The sequence below is a fragment of the Camarhynchus parvulus genome, chromosome 8 (genome assembly GCF_901933205.1).
Source record: "Camarhynchus parvulus chromosome 8, STF_HiC, whole genome shotgun sequence".
Lineage (NCBI taxonomy): Eukaryota > Metazoa > Chordata > Aves > Passeriformes > Thraupidae > Camarhynchus > Camarhynchus parvulus.
The window spans coordinates 10010645-10026649 of NC_044578.1; the positions used below are offsets into that span (position 1 = coordinate 10010645).

General features: G+C 46.0%; 1 protein-coding gene across 2 annotated transcripts in view; it reads left to right on the top strand.

Annotated features, from left to right (window-relative positions):
* Positions 1 to 16005, top strand: part of ERI3 (ERI1 exoribonuclease family member 3) — a 129268-nt gene that overhangs the window by 26550 nt on the left and 86713 nt on the right. For both annotated transcript variants that reach the window (XM_030953481.1, XM_030953480.1), the window contains exons 4-5: positions 3215 to 3274; positions 5479 to 5570. In XM_030953481.1, coding sequence (XP_030809341.1) covers positions 3215 to 3274; positions 5479 to 5570 — 152 coding nt within the window. The remainder of the gene's footprint in view (positions 1 to 3214; positions 3275 to 5478; positions 5571 to 16005) is intronic.

Below are 16005 nucleotides of genomic sequence, written 5' to 3' on the forward strand. Positions count from 1 at the left end.
TTTTGGTGTGTCTGTGCTCTCCCCTGGCTACAGGATGTTTCTCCAACTCCCCACATCAATGGCCAGGAGCTGTTTTCCAGTGCTGGCTCACTCTGAGACTTCATCTCATCCCCTTTCTCCTGACCTGCTTCTGTAAAACAGCGGGTCGTGAACCTTGGTTATTGTGAGGGGTGAGCTGAATGCTTAGGTGGAGGAGTTGTTAAAAGCCGTTACTAGGTGTATAAAGCTCATCATGCCTTTTTGGAAAATGCAGATGATTTTTCTGGTGCCCAAGAAAGTTCTTGCCAGGAGCATAAGGAGAGGTTCCCTCTACATGCAAGATGCTTGTACAGATCTTTTCACTATAGTTGGCTCTCTTTTTTTGACTAATTTTTATTGATTTTTTTCCTGAAGGAATAGACAATAAAAATACAAAAAGATAAAGGCATTATAGCTTGCTTATGTTCCCAAGTACCTCATGCTTCTTGGGATAACCAGTGAAATTTTACAATTGGGCAGTTTTATGTTTTATACTTTTTCAAAGCTGCAAGACCAGGTAATGCTGCAGAGATCCAATGCACTGGATTGGATGTGGCAGATGGACATAACTGATAACAAAAAGTATCAGAAAGGATGAGAGAGTAGAAATCTGGTCCAGCTTGAGCACTCTGACCTGTATTGAAATGTACCTATGGAGCAGATACGTTCCTTTGTATTCATGTGTGTGATTTCTGCAACGTGAATCTTGTGTGTGTATGCTTGGCAATGTGTCCTTGTACAGACAGGCTGGTGCTTTGCTGGCCTGGCAGGGAAGGACAGAAGGAGTTTTGGGCAAGAATAAGCAGTGACTCTTGGTGGCCCCTCTGCATCTGCCTCCATATCCCTCCCTCCTCCTGATGGGAAATGTCTGGATGAGGCCATTATACCCTGTCCTGCCATGGCATCAGGGGTGCAGTGCTCCACAGATACAGTCCTGAGGGTGCCTGCAATGGTAGAAACCATTTGCATCAGTACTGGATGAGATAGTGGAAGGTCGCCTGTCATCCTTAGCACAGAAGAGACTTGGACCTCTTGGAGTAGGTTCAGAGGAGTGCCATGAAGATAAGCAGAGGGATGAAACACCTCTCCTGTGAGGAAAGGCTGGGAGCTTTGGGGCTGTTCAGCTTGGAGAAGAGAAGACTCCCAAGAGACCTTATTGTGACCTTTTATTACTTAAGAGGGCCTATAAGATAGACTTTTCAGCTTGGCCTCATTGTGACAGAACGAGGAATAATGACTTTAAACTAGTCAACTAAGTGTACAAAAGAAGATTTTTACACTGAGGGTGGTGAAACAGTGGCACAAATTGCCAGAGAGATAACATTTAAGGTCAGGTTGGATGGGGCTGTGAACAACCTGATCTAGTTGAAGATGTCCCTACTCACTGCAGGGAGGTTGGACTGGATGAACTTTAAAGGTCCCTTCCAAAACAAACTATTCTATGTTCCTTTCTGAACACACCTTTCAGTCACTTCCAGAGATTGGGTAGAGCTGCTGTCTGAAAGGCAGAACCAGCACTTAGCAATAGGTGAGCTGTCCACCTCTGCCAGAAGAATACCTGGAGAGAAAGATGGCAAGAAAAGCAAAAACCATGCCAGTGAGCTTTAAAAACTGCTCTAAAGAGCCATGCATTAGTTCCTCAAATCTATTTGCTTCTCAGAGCATGGAAGTCTGTAGGTAGCAGCTGTTAACACAATTAAAATAGAGATTAATATAAAAACAGTTTCTGAAATATAAAACAGTGTCTATGTCCCACCACTTTCCTAAAATTCCACTTCATAATGTCTTGATGAACTTGCGAAACACACCTAGAGGAACTCTGCATTCTTCAAATTAAAATACTTCCCCTAAAAGGTATGTATTGCCATTTCATGGAGTCACTATGAGAGAATAATCTTTCCACTTGCAGTTTATTCAGTAAGTCAGGTATTTGGTATTCATTAAATGTAATTACAGTTTAATTGGAGTTTAATATAATTTCTTCTTCTGTCCTCCAAGTTCAGTGCTGTAAGCCAAGCAACCAAAGAAACTGAGAGATAGAAACCATTTAGCTTCCTTGAGTTGCCACATACTTAATAAAGCAGAGCCCTCTGGTTTGTGAGAGGACTTACCTTGTACAAGTAGGTTGAGCTGGTCTGTGTGGAAGAGTTACTCCTGGGTGATAGTATGGGCATCAGTACCTCTCAACTGGATGCTATGGCTTCCAGAGGCATGGATGCTTCTAGGTTGAGCTTGACCTTTATTTTATGAAAATGTGTGAGATGTGTAGCTTCAGGAAAGTGCCATATAAAGTGAAATCCCATTGTGTGCACTTGTTTTAATAATGATTTTTTTAATTACTTGGGTGCATTGATGGCAAGCTACTGAACTCCAATATTCAATATGTTAAAAGACAGTTTTGTCAGATGGAAGGCAGACAGAAAAATTATCTGTTTTCCATGCACCTCAAGCTCTCCTGGGCAGACACAGGCAGAGGCCTGTGAGACTACATCTTTTAATGCACGTGTTTAGCTTTGAACAGCCAAGCAGTGTAGGAGCAGTCAGTGGGAGTATCTGTTGGCAGGACCTCTTCTAAGGAACCTACTGGAAAACAGACTAGACAGGGCTCTGGAAGAAAGTGCTTTTCTTCAGCTTTCATTCCATTATTTTGAATACAATTTTGAACTGCCGAGGAATGTTGTGATGGACTATGGGAGCGTGCACATGCTGTCTGCCCAGCTCAGGGGAGGATTACTGTGTCCACTCCAGGTCTCACTTGCCAATACTTCTCTGTTTCGTTCATCTGACACTGAAATTGTGGTGTCACTGTGACAAAAGAGGAATGTCCAGAGACCTTGGTAGTCACCACTGCCTGTGTACATCAAGGCAACACCAAAACTGCTGAAGGGCATGTTGAAAAAGGGCATCATGCTGATGTATGACACTGCTCCCCAAATGGATCCTGCCGTGCTGAGAATTTGTAGTTTTGTGGTGTGGGTAGGAGCCCCACTACATTTCCGTGTTTGGGATGGAACTGTGCCCTTGCCTGTGGCTGGGGAGTTACCAGGGTCACTCTGCTGTGGCTGGTTCCTCATCATCACCCCTGTGGGTCACAGGATCATGTTTTGGTTGCAGAAAGGTGGACAGGAGAGTAGACCTCTCTAATGATCTTTTGAGTGCTGCTCTGGTGACTGCTTTACGTTTGTCTCTGTTTCAGCTGACTGGGATTATTCAAGGCATGGTGGATGGGCAGCCGAGCCTCCAGCAAGTGCTTGAGGTAAGCAGAGTAACCTTTAGTTCTCAAACTCTGACCTCTGGTCTTGTAGTCCCCTCTTCGTCTCTTTCCCTGCACCCTCCCCTTGCTGAGAATCGAACCGCGTAATTTGACTATGATTACAGCTTCATTAGAATAACATTTGCTGTCACACTGGTGACACACTGCTGAGATTATTGAACCATTGATCTGTCATCTCCAGCTGTTCATGTCAAGGGTGCTGACAAGATATCCAAACTCCTGCCAGTACATAGGGGAAGAGGCGATTCTTTCTTGAGCCAGTTTTAAAGCACCAAGACATTGCTCATGACCACTGCTCCTGGAGATTCTGCTTTCATTTCTTTTCCCCTCTCTCAGTACTATATTAAATTATTTTTTCTACCTGTTTAAATGCTCAATAGTACATGTAGTATAGAGAGAAAATACCTCTGAAATCTAATCTAAAGGATGTGTGAATGCAGATACAGCCCTAATAATATCTTCTGCTTAATGTGGAATTCCTTGAGCATTTAAGGCCTAATTAGCTTAGAAGTATTTCTCCATCAATAGCTTTTGTTGGTAGTCAGATAGGGAAGGAAACCTCCTCAAGCAGAGCCTGCTTGGGCTGCAGGTTGGTGTTTGATGCGTCATCTCTGTCAGGATTTCCACTGCTGTGTAACCTAATCAGAATAATTGCAACTATTGTTTATCTGAGGAAATCAAATTAAAGGTGTTAAAACCCTCCATGGAGACAGCATTTGATGGGCACTCACATCAGGGAGTTTAGAAAGGTTACCACTGCTGTCCCCAACTCCAGGCAGGCTCATGTGAGGCTGGCTGGGAGATCCTGTCAGCCAAAGGGAGTGTGGCTGAGAGGCTGGATGCTGCTTTTCTGGGGAGTTTTACTCAGGGGGATGTTGTACAGTCACAGGAAGAAGCATCGACCCCTGGCAGGAAAGGCTGTGTTGGTGACATGAGACTGAAGATGGTGCTCTGCAGAGGGGGTGTCTCACATCCGTGCAAACCCCCAGCTCTCCAGAGAGCATACAGCAGTTTGCTTGTCCATAAACATACGGATGCATGAGCCTGTTTGCCCCAGGAGGGAGAGCCCTCTTTGCCTGGATGGGTGAATGTAGATTGCCGCTGGAGTATTCCAGAAAATGGTTCATTGTGTTTCTATGGAAGCTTCTTAGAGTGTGGAAACACTTAGATAGAAATTTTTTTTATTTGGACAGAAAAGGTGTTCATACAGCAGCATGTTTCTAGGTTAAAATGAGATTCAGGTCAGGCAGCTTCTGAGGCATGCTGGTTTACTCTGGAGTGAAAGGTGTCAAGCAAGGGAAAAGAGGAGGGATTTCTGTTGCTCAAGCATTGAAAATGCTGCTAATGAGGTTGCATAATAACAGTTGATTGCCTGCCACTGCAAGATTTTGGGCACATCATCTGCTAGTTGTAGCTGGACTAAGTGTCTATGCAGGGCTTCTGTCTGTGCAGGGCTTCTAGTCTAGGTTAGTTCCTTAATCCCTGAGGTGGATTGTATCCTCCAGGTTAACGTGGCCCATTTTTTAAGAGGACCCAGAATGTCTGTCCCTGTGGGAAGTTGATCAGGAATAGTGGATCCTCTTTAAATTCACACTATCCTGAACAAGCACTTCTTCAGAACTATAAGAAGGAAAGAAGAATCCAGCCTGGAGAGGAAGGGGACACCTGGCTTTGCTTGTTGCTGCCACACAGTGACTGTGTGTGCCCAACCCTTCCATTTTTTTCCCCTTCCCATATCCCCCTGGTGCTATATGAATTAGTGTATGTGAGAAAAGCTGTAGGGGAGGGATGCCATCTCAATATACCTGTCTTTCTCCTTACTGGAGGGGACAGAAGTTATGTTTCCTACGAGCCTCTTTGGTACAGGCAGAGGAGAAATGCCAGGTAACAGCACAGCTGTATCGTCCCGTTAACGCTGCACAACTTTCATCCCTCCACAAGCAGAGCTGCTGCAGTGTCTGATAAGATCATCTCTCCTCTGTTGCCTGATGTCTCCTATCAGAAATCTTCAAAGGTCCAAACGTGCTGTTGTTGAGATGGCAAGCAAAGAGAGAAGAGAGAGAGGGAGAGGTTGGATAAGATCACAATTTTCTTCTCTCTTGATTGCAAGCAGCTTATCTGAGTTTAACTCTTGTGGCTCGGCCTGTCTCTGCAAAACTCATCCTCTTTTCTTGCCTTCCTTTCAGAGGGTTGACGAGTGGATGGCAAAGGAAGGCCTCTTAGATCCCAGCGTCAAGTCGATTTTTGTGACCTGTGGAGACTGGGATTTGAAAGTGATGTGAGTATGGGAGGGGAGGGAGATTTTCCTGGGCTTTATTGCTCCATGCTTGCTTGTAGTGAATATGTCTTTGTCCTTGCAAGCCTCCAACTGTCCCTACTCATTGTTTCTTAGGGAAATTGTTGTTTGCCATGCATAACTGGGAGAGGAAAGTTGTTTCAGAAGAGAGGTGGGTGCTGGGCATGGTGCAAGATCACTGCCTAGGATATTCCCTGTAGAGAGTGAAGCCTTTCAGAACCCCAAGAAAAGTTTAAACTGGAGCTTTGTGACGTTTTGCCTTTTACCCAATATACTTTCCAAAGGGATGGATATTTCTGAGTGCATACGTGAATGATCAAGTGATGATCCTTACCTGACTTCCTGCATTTAAGGGTTTTTCTGTCATCTTGGCACAGTAATTCAATGTGAATCACAGAGTGGTCTTTGGAACAGAACACAAGCAGAATAGAAGCCAGGTCTGGCATGCTTCAGTGGTGTTCTTATCGTTAAGGTCATCTTCATCATCTGGGTGAATATCTGGCAAGTACCAGGTGGGGGCCTGCACAGGGATCTGCAAATGTTAGTGCATGTGCGTGTTTTGTTAGAAAAATAGCTAGGCCACAACCTAAAAATGTTATTGTAAGAATGGAGCTAAATGCTGAAAAATTAAATTAGTTCAATCTCCGAAGTGTTTGCAGATCAGTGTCCTATAGAGATGGATTCCTTTGGATTAGTATAATCTTGCTTCAGCTTTTCATTTCCCTGTGGTGCTGGATAAGGATTCCTGTTGTTATCACACCAGTAAAGCATGGGCTTGACACATCCCATCCTAAACTGACAGCCACAACTCGTTAGTAGTGTTACTTGGTTTTCACTGTGACACTGGTTTCCCCAAGCTGGAAGCCTAAATAAACTGCACATAGTCTAGGAGCAATCAGCACGAGTTCTTCCCTGACAAGTAGTCTTTGCAGAGTGGCAGCTCCTTGCCTTTTCTTTGTGTAATTAGTGAAACATGAAATATGGGGTCCAAAGCTCAGCACAAGCACTAGTAGTACTGAGAAATTGGCTCCAGACAGAGACAGAGGGGTGGTATTCGAATTTTTGAGTCAGAATCTTGGTCTTTGCTCAGGCTGTGTCCACAGCTCATATATATTGCAAGTTCCTGTGTTAGTTGCTTAAATTAGGAGTGAGTTATTTTTCATTATATATCATGTTTAAGCATCTGTTAGAGACAAGCCCAGTTGCTGTGCTAAACTTCTGTTTCTCATGTATTCTATTTTTTCTGTTCTTTACTCCTGTATTGGTGTTGTAAGTCCAATTTACCACTTTATTGATGGTTGTGAGAAGCAGTTATCTTTGCTCCAAGCCCATCTTTCCATCGCTTTCACAGTGGGCTGACAAGATTCCCAGGTGATGACATCCTAACTTGGTGTTCATATGGAAAGAGCAACCTGGACGTGTTGGGTGGCTTTTTTTTTTTCTTCAGAGCCCTACAGCAGGCAAATAGAGGTAAAGATGAGCCCCATTTGTGGTGAGCCATAGGGGTTGTGAGGTGAGCTGTCTCAGAGGGACATGCTGTGCTGGAGTGGAGATACGCTATTGACTGTTTGCAGTGGTCTCTCGCATGGATTGTCCCTCACTACTCAGCTGGAAAAGAAGACTCCACTCCTGGCCATGAGGTTGTTGAGAGTGGTTCATTTCTCCCTCTTCCTTTTAAAATTGTTTTTTAAACCATTAACTTCAGAATTCAATCCTGAAGCGTCTTCAGGGCAAAGCAGAAAATGCATTGTGTGTTTCCAAGCACATGGATAGCAGGAGTCTGGCTGCAGCCGCCTGGTGAGTAGCACATCACGCCGCTCCATCACCGATTGGGTGCTGCAGCGTGTAGCGTCACATCTGATTAGCACCATGCCAGTGGATGAGGCTGGAGTGAGGACTCCCTGCCAGCTCTGACTTGTCTCATTTCCCATTACTTTTATCCGTCACCACAAATGCCGAGTCTCCCTCCTGAACTAATTAAGTTTGCGTGTGTTTAGACACATTGCCAAATAGGGTTTAGCAAAGCAGAACTGAGCATCTCTTTTTAAAGAGAGAAAGCGGAGAGCTGAAACAAGGCTGCTCAGACAGGGAGGCACAGCCTCAGAGACGTGGAACATCCATGAGGTATTCCAGGGAACCCTCCATGCTTCCCTAGAAGACCTGTGGTGTAGCTGATGCCCTTTGCTACCACGTTGAGACCACACGCTGGTCACAAAAGACAGCAGGAAGGGAGGTGGTGCTGTTTGTCCACTTTTGGAGGAGTGTTGTTGGAACATTGCATGGTAGAAACCTGGCTGGGTTCCAGAGGAATTGAGGACACTGAGGTGAGTGCAACACTTCCTGGCTTAAGGAGCCACGACTTGTGACAAGTTTACTCCTAACTCTGCTCTTTCTTTTCTCAGCTTCCTTAGTAATGACAGCTGCTTGCATAGCTGCAATCCTCTTACCCAGATCTTGAGTGGTTTGGAGTTCCTGTCCTCCGTTGTCCTTAGCTTGGCTGGTAAACCATGCAGCTTTGTTCCTGGCTTCTCCAGCAGTGACCTGGGCATTTAGTTTGGCTTCTGTCTGCATGTGCTGTTCTGGAGCTGAGATATGGTGTCTTCTGAACTGGTCTGTCTACTGTGAGGGGTTCCAGTAGGTGCCACTGGTAGGTGCCAGGGAGGCACAGTGGGATGAGCAAACTGGATGTGGGGAAGTGGTTGTAACAAGGAGGAGGAACCTTCAAGCCTGTCAGTGTTGGATATAGGGATAAGGTAGGGAAATAGCCCTGCCTAAGCCAGGAGTTGCAATGTGTGTAGCTCAAACAAAAGCACCAGAGAAATAGTGACTGTCGGGGTACTGCTCTCTGTTGATGGTGTCTGGCACTACTGAGTCTGCAGGATTCAAGATGTAAACTCAGCTGCTAAAGGATCACTAAAGCTTCTGCTTGGCTCAGGGATCTTCAGGAAAAGAGGCACTGTGTGGCTACAGACTTGATTGCTCTTGGACACTGGAGCTTCCTTGGAAGACCACAGAGCTGTGTGTCTGTCTTCCCTCAGACAATAGGGAGCACTAATCACAAGGAGCTGGGTGCCCAAAACACCAGGCATCTGAGAAGGGCTTATGGAGGTTTAGCATGAGTCAAGGTCCTCGGCTATGCTGCCAAAGGCTTTGTCATGGGTGTGGTGCACCACCAGAAGTGCACCTGTTGGAGGGATTTGGTTGCTGCTGGAGAGAGTCCGTTGTGTGAGAGGGCTCCTAAATGAAGCGCTGATCCTCTACTGGCTGTGCTTGGATTAACCTGCTTTCAGTTCTTGGTGTGTGTGTGAATCAGGCTGGTGTTGGGGAGACAGCAGCTCTCCTGCCAGCCCTCCCCTTCCCTCTTGTTAAGATGCAATTTCTTTAATGAGGAAAACCTCTTGAGTAGGAACATCACCTTTCTTGAAGGCTTGTCCTGACAAGGCAGTTCAAGCCGACAGAGTCGCGTATCAACTTCAGCAAATATCAGTCACTCATTACAGAGACTCTTCTCCCCCCCACCCCCAGCAACACCCCTCATTCCCAGACAAGGGAATGAATCACACTTCTGCTCTTGAATACATCATGACAAGTCATGGTTCTAATGAGAGAGGGCCATTCATTCTGGGTGGAAAGTTCCCTGTGTCGACTCAGAAATGTTATTAATTAAAGAGAGCTACCTGAAGCAAAAGATGAAAGGAGCACCAGACCTGCCAAGCTAAAATATGAGTGGGGATACAGCCTCGTTAGACACACGGTCCTCAGGCCTCTGCATGCTCAGTGGGAGGATTTCTTTAGCCTGTTGCAAGGAGCTATAGTCCAAGTTTAACAGCTCCAGGGATGGATTCAGATACCTGATGTCGTCTGCTTTAGTGCTTGGACCTCATTCTGCACCTAGGTTGGAACTGACACTAGTCATTAAGCAAATAGCATTGATGTGGCATTGGGTGGTGAGGGTAATGTGCCTCTGAAGGGTTGAGGGAGCTGCTGACTGCAGGAGACGGGTTTAGTGGAAAAGAGGGTACCTAGTATCTGCCACAGTTGAGCCCTTGTAATATAAGCTCTTTAGTGTAGTTTATTTCTGCTGAAATGTCAAATTGCTTTCCCCTGTGTGTGAAACCAGTTTGTGGGCTCTTAAACACAATGTGAATTAATCTTGGCAACAAAAGAGGCATTTTTACCATGTGTTCATAGATACAGAGTTGAAGTACGGTGAGGTTAAGTGAGATGCCTGTGGCTGTGCAGGCAGGCAGAGGCAGAGCTGAAGTCTTATGTCCCAAGTCTCAGACCTGCACCGTAATGTCAGAAGCATCAGTTAATCCTTCTCCTTCCAGATTTGGATTGTTCTGTAAATGCACTGAGCATAGCCAAAAGTACATGTAGGCTTTGGTCTATATAACTCTGACATGAAGATGCTTTAACTGCACTTACTGTGGCTGATCAGAACATACTAATTTATGTCTTCACAGGAAACTACTGCTCAGAAGTTTTTTATTTTCTTAAATAAGTGTTAAAAGGCAAGTACTCTCTAATATAGTGATAAAACATAGTGAAGTGTCTTGAAATGTTTATAGCCCTTGGTGCTCTTCCTAGGTTGGATATTAGTAAATTCTGAGCAGTAAATTATACCATTGCTTAATTTTGTCCTACTGTTTTAATTCTTTCTTGCAAGTTACACAGACTGGGAGGATGCTTGTCTTCTCCAAAATGTGGCAGTGGGTTGCTCTTTCCAGGTTTCTGTCCTGGACGTTTTTGAGATCAGAATTAGGTCATGAATGGAAAAGAATTGTTGGTGTTAGTGTCCTCTGTACATGCTGTTCTTTATCACAGGACCAGGAGGGGGTTGGTAGCCTCTACCTCAGAGAGAAATTGCAGATGAGCACTGGCTAGAGTGAGTGGGAAGGCTTGGGTAGTCATGAGGAAGGGCAGGAGAAGGTGTGGGGCGGGCTGGCTGTGTGGCAGCCAGGCAAGAGGTATTTTCAGAGTTGAGAGTAACAAGAAAGATCTGGTAACTGAAAGATAATGTAGTCATCTGTATTTAAAGCTAATAAAACAATTCCTTTCCAGCTAAGATTTTAGATTAGCTTGGTGGTGCTTTTTTAGTGGGGATCATTTTGCTGAACAAGCCTATGCTGTATCTCTTCACACGGTTACACTGGCTGAACAAAGAGTGTGGTGTGAACTACAGTGAAGGGATGGGACTGAATATCCAGGGTCAGGAACCTTTTGAGTCAGCTTTGCTGATGGAGTTGTTCATGTAATTACATCCTAAAGTGCTTTGCCAGAGCTAAGCAAGGGAGCCTTGTGAGCACTTACAGGGAATAGCAGTGACCCCATTCACTTCTGTGACCCTGCAGTCCAGCTTTTTGTTTTTAAAGAAAATGATATCACTTATGCAAAAAAAAAATTTGGATTTTAAGATTCCCCCTCTGTACACTCTTATTTAAAATGAATATACCAGACTTGACTTTTGTTATCCTTATGTACCAGTTACCCTGGCTGACTCCTGTTCTTGTCTTTATTTGAAATAATTGGTTGCTTGGGCTTCTGCAAGTTACATTGTCCTAGATGTTTGGGAATGTCTTTGGGTTAAGCTTTGGACATTAAATCTTTACATAGGGATCATAATGCAATGGACCTTCAGGTCTGTTCTTTATCTGGCACATTATAGCAAAGACATTTGTCATATCAGGGCTGTAGTGGCTACAGATTTACTGAGCTGTGGTGCCTGGTGCACTCTGGGGAGCAGGACTCTTCTACCTGGAAATTAAGACCAAAGAAGTTGGAAGCAGCGTGAAAAGAGTCTGGAGAAATTTACAAATAAATTTGCAGTCCAAGGGAGAATGAGGCAGGCATTGCATCATGCACTTTATTTCCAGCACTGAACCTTTGGGATGGAGTAGTAAGTGGAGAAGGTAGATTTTCTACCCCTGGGTAACTTAACTCAAGCTGTTTGAAAACAATCACACTGAACTGGATGTAAATCAATGGTCTCAATGTCATCTGCTCACAGAGTAGGGAGCCATAGCGCCCTCTGCACCAGGAATCACTAGGGTGAATTCTGTGTCCAGGGTTTTGGTGAATTCTGTGTCCAGGATTTTAGTGAATTCAGGCAAAATTGTTTCAAAATCAATGGATCTATAATGGGTACTTGGTAAATGGGTACCTAGCCTCTGTCTGTATGAGAGCCCTCTAATAGCAGTTCAGGATTGTGGTGATTCTGTGCCTTGGGGAATTGAAAAGCTGGTTGGCTTGGGACTGCAGAGGACAATCACTGGAGGGCTGTTTGCCAGCTGAATTTTGTTGTTTGTGGCATGTGTGAAAAACAGGATTTAGCTCCACAAAGTGTTTGTTTTCTCTTAGAATAGCTTAATTTTTCTAGTGTTAGACAGCCGTAGTGTTTCATGCTGGGTCTGAAATGTCAGCTGTCTTCCTTTGGATCCCAGCTCTTCTTACTTTGCAGCTGAAGCAGAGCAGTTGCGTGTTGGCACCAATGCTGCCCTCTCAGTGGCTTGGCTGGGAGAGATGTGCTTATGCCTTCTTTGCCTAGAGAGCTCTGCTTGAAGAATACTGCCAGCCTGGGAGCAGCATCGTTCCTCTTTCACTTGCTCTGCTGTGTGAGTCTATAGCTTTCTTGAAAATGTTTTATTTTGTTGGGATGTTTGTTTCCTGTTGGGAGCCATTTTCCTGGATGGGTTTAGTCCCTTTCCTCCTGAAGCTCCTGGCTGGCAAAGACCTACTGGGCCATCTTGAGGTCATCCCTGGTATTTTCCCTCCAGCATATTCTCACGTGCCTTGTCCAGCGACGCTCTGTATCCTCAGGAGTGGATGATGAGGTGTGTGCAGGACTTGGGAGGACACTGGAGCTGCAGATTAACTTTTTGAGCTGAGTCCGTTTCATGTTGGAGTCACCTTTTTCCATGTTTGGCCCAGGCGCTGCCATCGGCAGCCTGGCACCCCAAAGGCAGTGTCACATGGTCAGACATTGATGTGGACCAGGTGTTAGCAGTGATGTGAGGCATATGGAGGTGGTGGTAGAAGAAAGCAGAATAGAGAAGTCTGTGGGAAGAAGACAGAGGAAGCAGGGTGATGTCCTGGCAGGGTTGTGTCCGGGAAGCTCATACTGCCCAGGACTTCATCCTGCCTTGGTCCTACCAGCTTTGCCTGTCTTGGAGCAAGGATTTCTCCTCCTCTCTGCCTGGCACTCTGGGACACCCTTTGTTTTTCCTCTGTAGGTGCCTCTTGGTCATCTCTAATTTCCTTGCTTCAGTTTTTCCACGTGCCTGTTGAACCAGGTCTCGGTGCTGACTGTTGGCCAGCGTGCCCAAGGTGCCTGGGCACCAGCTGAGTTCAGTTCCTCGTTCCTGCCTGGAGTCACATCTGTCCCTGCAAACCGGGTGCATGGAGTAGGCTGGTGGGAGGTTGCCAAGACCTCTCCTCCAGCTCACAATGCTCCCAGCTCTGAAGAGAACTTTTACATTTTATGGACCATTTAGCTTCCCAATGGTGATCCTAATTCTTCACAGCATGTATATGCCATTTCTTGGTTATTAAAAGGACCCCTGAAAAGGAGCTGCCCTCTCAGTCAAGAGCTCTTCCATGCAGTTAATTGCAGGAAGGTTTTCCTTAGACTGTGAGGCTTAATATTTCCAAACTCTCCCTGTGCTAAGAGGGTGAATTAGTACCCAGGTTTCCCCATGGCTGCAGAGCCCCTTGTGCACCATCAGTAAGCAGGTGTAGGAAGAACACAGGCTGGGAGTAGTTCAGACTTGGAAATGCTCTGGAGGAAGTCCACTTGATTTCTGCACAAAGCTCAAGAGTGCTTTAAAGGTTGTCTGGCCAGGTGTCTCAGTCTTTCATCTCTATATCCTTATTTCGTGTGACACTTCAGGTGCCAAAGTAGCCTCCATTCCTTGGGGGCTCAAGCAAGCACCATGTTTACTGGGAAAGGAGTGATTACCTTGGACTTAGTGACAAGTGAGCCAAAGGTTGGATGGATGGATGGATGGATGGATGGATGGATGGATGGATGGATGGATGGATGGATGGATGGATGGATGGATGGATGGATGGATGGATGGATGGATGGACTGGAGGTGATTCAAGCAGGGAAGTTCTTTGTCAAGTCACTGTGCTGTGTATGAGAAAACAGAGGCAGCAAGACATTAGACAGTGTTTTTCAGGTGTGAGGAAGCTGCTGAGGTCCTCTGGCATTGTGAAATGCCAAGTGAAATGTTACTGCCATGTGGAGCACAGCAGTGTGTTGGAATTAATGAGTCTGGTGTAGGAAGAGCACATGTGAACAGTCTGGAGGGTTAATGTGTGAGGATGATAGACTTAGGCAGGGGTTTGTCATCAGGATTGCTGTGTTTGGGAAGCACGTTCTAATGGCAAGACCACATAAAAAGAAATAGGGACTTGCAAGGAGAGCACTAAAAGTCATCAATTGCCAAAGTTGTTTTGTGTTTGCTGCAGGCCTGAAGCAAATTGCTGGCTTAAGGGGCTCTAAGCACCTGGGTCTTGCACTGGATTTACAGGTAAGGTGAAATTGAGAAGGTGCTAAGTAATTAATTCCTCTTCCTGTGACCAGGATGGGAGATGGTTCTGACTTGCCACTTCTCCTCAGAAGTTGCTTCAGAAGCTGGTAAGGGCTCTGGTTTTGAAACCCAGGAAGCAAAGAGGATCCCTGGGTGCCTGACAATTGCTTTTCTCTGTTGGTTCTTTCTTGCAGGCAGCCTCGGGCTGCCTGTCTCTTTGTTAAGAGAGTGACAGCAATGTGACACTGTGAAAATAATTACTAACAAATCACGGTGGTGACTGCAAACAGCTCGCTGTCTTCAGAGGCATGTCAGGGAGCATTAGAGCAGGGCCGTGGGAGCAGCAGAGCGGCTAGGGGCTCTTTCTGTGCTCTAGGCTCAGGGAAGATCTTCGGAGACCTTTGGTGCCTGCCACCCCCACATCATTCCTTCCTTGTTGGCTCTTTCTTTCCTCCCTTCCCTGCCTTTGCCATCAATAATTAAGCCTGTTAATTGCACGGTGAGTTTAGAAAAGCTGCTAATTGTAAGACAGGGCTTCTGCCTTCCCTGGATTCAGCAACCAGACACGGAACAATGAAAAAAATTCTGGAGAGGTATCATGGGCAGAAGCACATCCAAGCTGTGTCTTCCATCTTGCAGCTCTCGTGTGTTGCCCTGGGCAGTAATGTTTATTAGCAGCATGTCCCTAGGAATTCATGGGCTGCTGGTACAGTTGGAGAATGTCCTTGTCCTCAGGAACCTTCAGTCTCTGTGAATCTGAGATAGGTTTGTATTTGTGCAGAGCATCACAGCAAATGTGCAGTTACCTGGCATGTCCAGCAAAAAAAGTGAGCAGAAGAATGAGGATGTTCCAAGATACAGTAGAGATGGTGCCATTCAGTGTGACTGAAGTTGCAGGTGAAGACAATCCTTCAGGGAATAAGGAGTGAACAGGTCACGTGTGAGGAAGGTGGCTGGTGCCAAATAGAGCATCTGAGGGCGTTTCTGCAGGGATGAGCCCCTATGGCTGTGTTGGAGTGAGGGCCCTTCTGCAGGTCTGCACAGAGTCTGAGAGAAGCTCCCTCTAAAGCTTCTCATTACATTGATACAAAGCTCCCTCCAAAGGGCGGGTCTAGCAGAGATACTGATAGGAAACTGGAAGGCAGCTGCTGGCTGAAGTGTGCTTCAGCAGCATTGATAATCAAACACCTGGCAAGCTTTGAGAGGGAGCTCACAGCCTCCCCTCCCCTCCTTGTTCCTGGTGGTATTTCATGTACCTGTTTGAGAACGGGCCGTGCCGTTTGGCAGGGCTCTAAGGGGTGGCAGGAGGTGCGGATGGGAGCCTGCTCCCAGGTGCCTGCTCTACTGTGCAGTCTTCATTCCCATTCCCTTAGTTACTAAAGTGATTTTCCTGACTGTCACATCTGTAAATAATGTTGCTGGCGTATCTAGCAGGATGCAGAGTGGCGATGGATGGGGGAGGGCTGGCGCTGAGGGTGGCCGTAACAGCCCCTCTCCCCAGCTCATACAATATTTATGCAGGGCTGGGAGTCGGCGGCACTGACCTCTGGGTCGTGCTGTTAAACAGCTCCCGCAGCCCCTGCATCCTAATTGCTGCACTTGTCCTTTGCTCTGGAGGATTCGCTGCTCCTTCTCTCTGGCGAAGCAAATACTAATGGCAGCTTGCGCTTGGAGGTGGGAACGGTCTCTTCCCCACAAGGAAAACACAAACTTGTTTTGTGTTTTTTTTTGTGTTTTTCTGTGCCTGTGTAATTTGCACAGAAACCTGTGCTCAGGGTGCTGGTCTCCCCAGTGCTGACAGCATGAGAGCCCATGAAGCTGCTGTGTGTGCAGTTTTGGGTTGTGTATCATCACAGGGCATAGGAAGGCAATTTACCCCATCC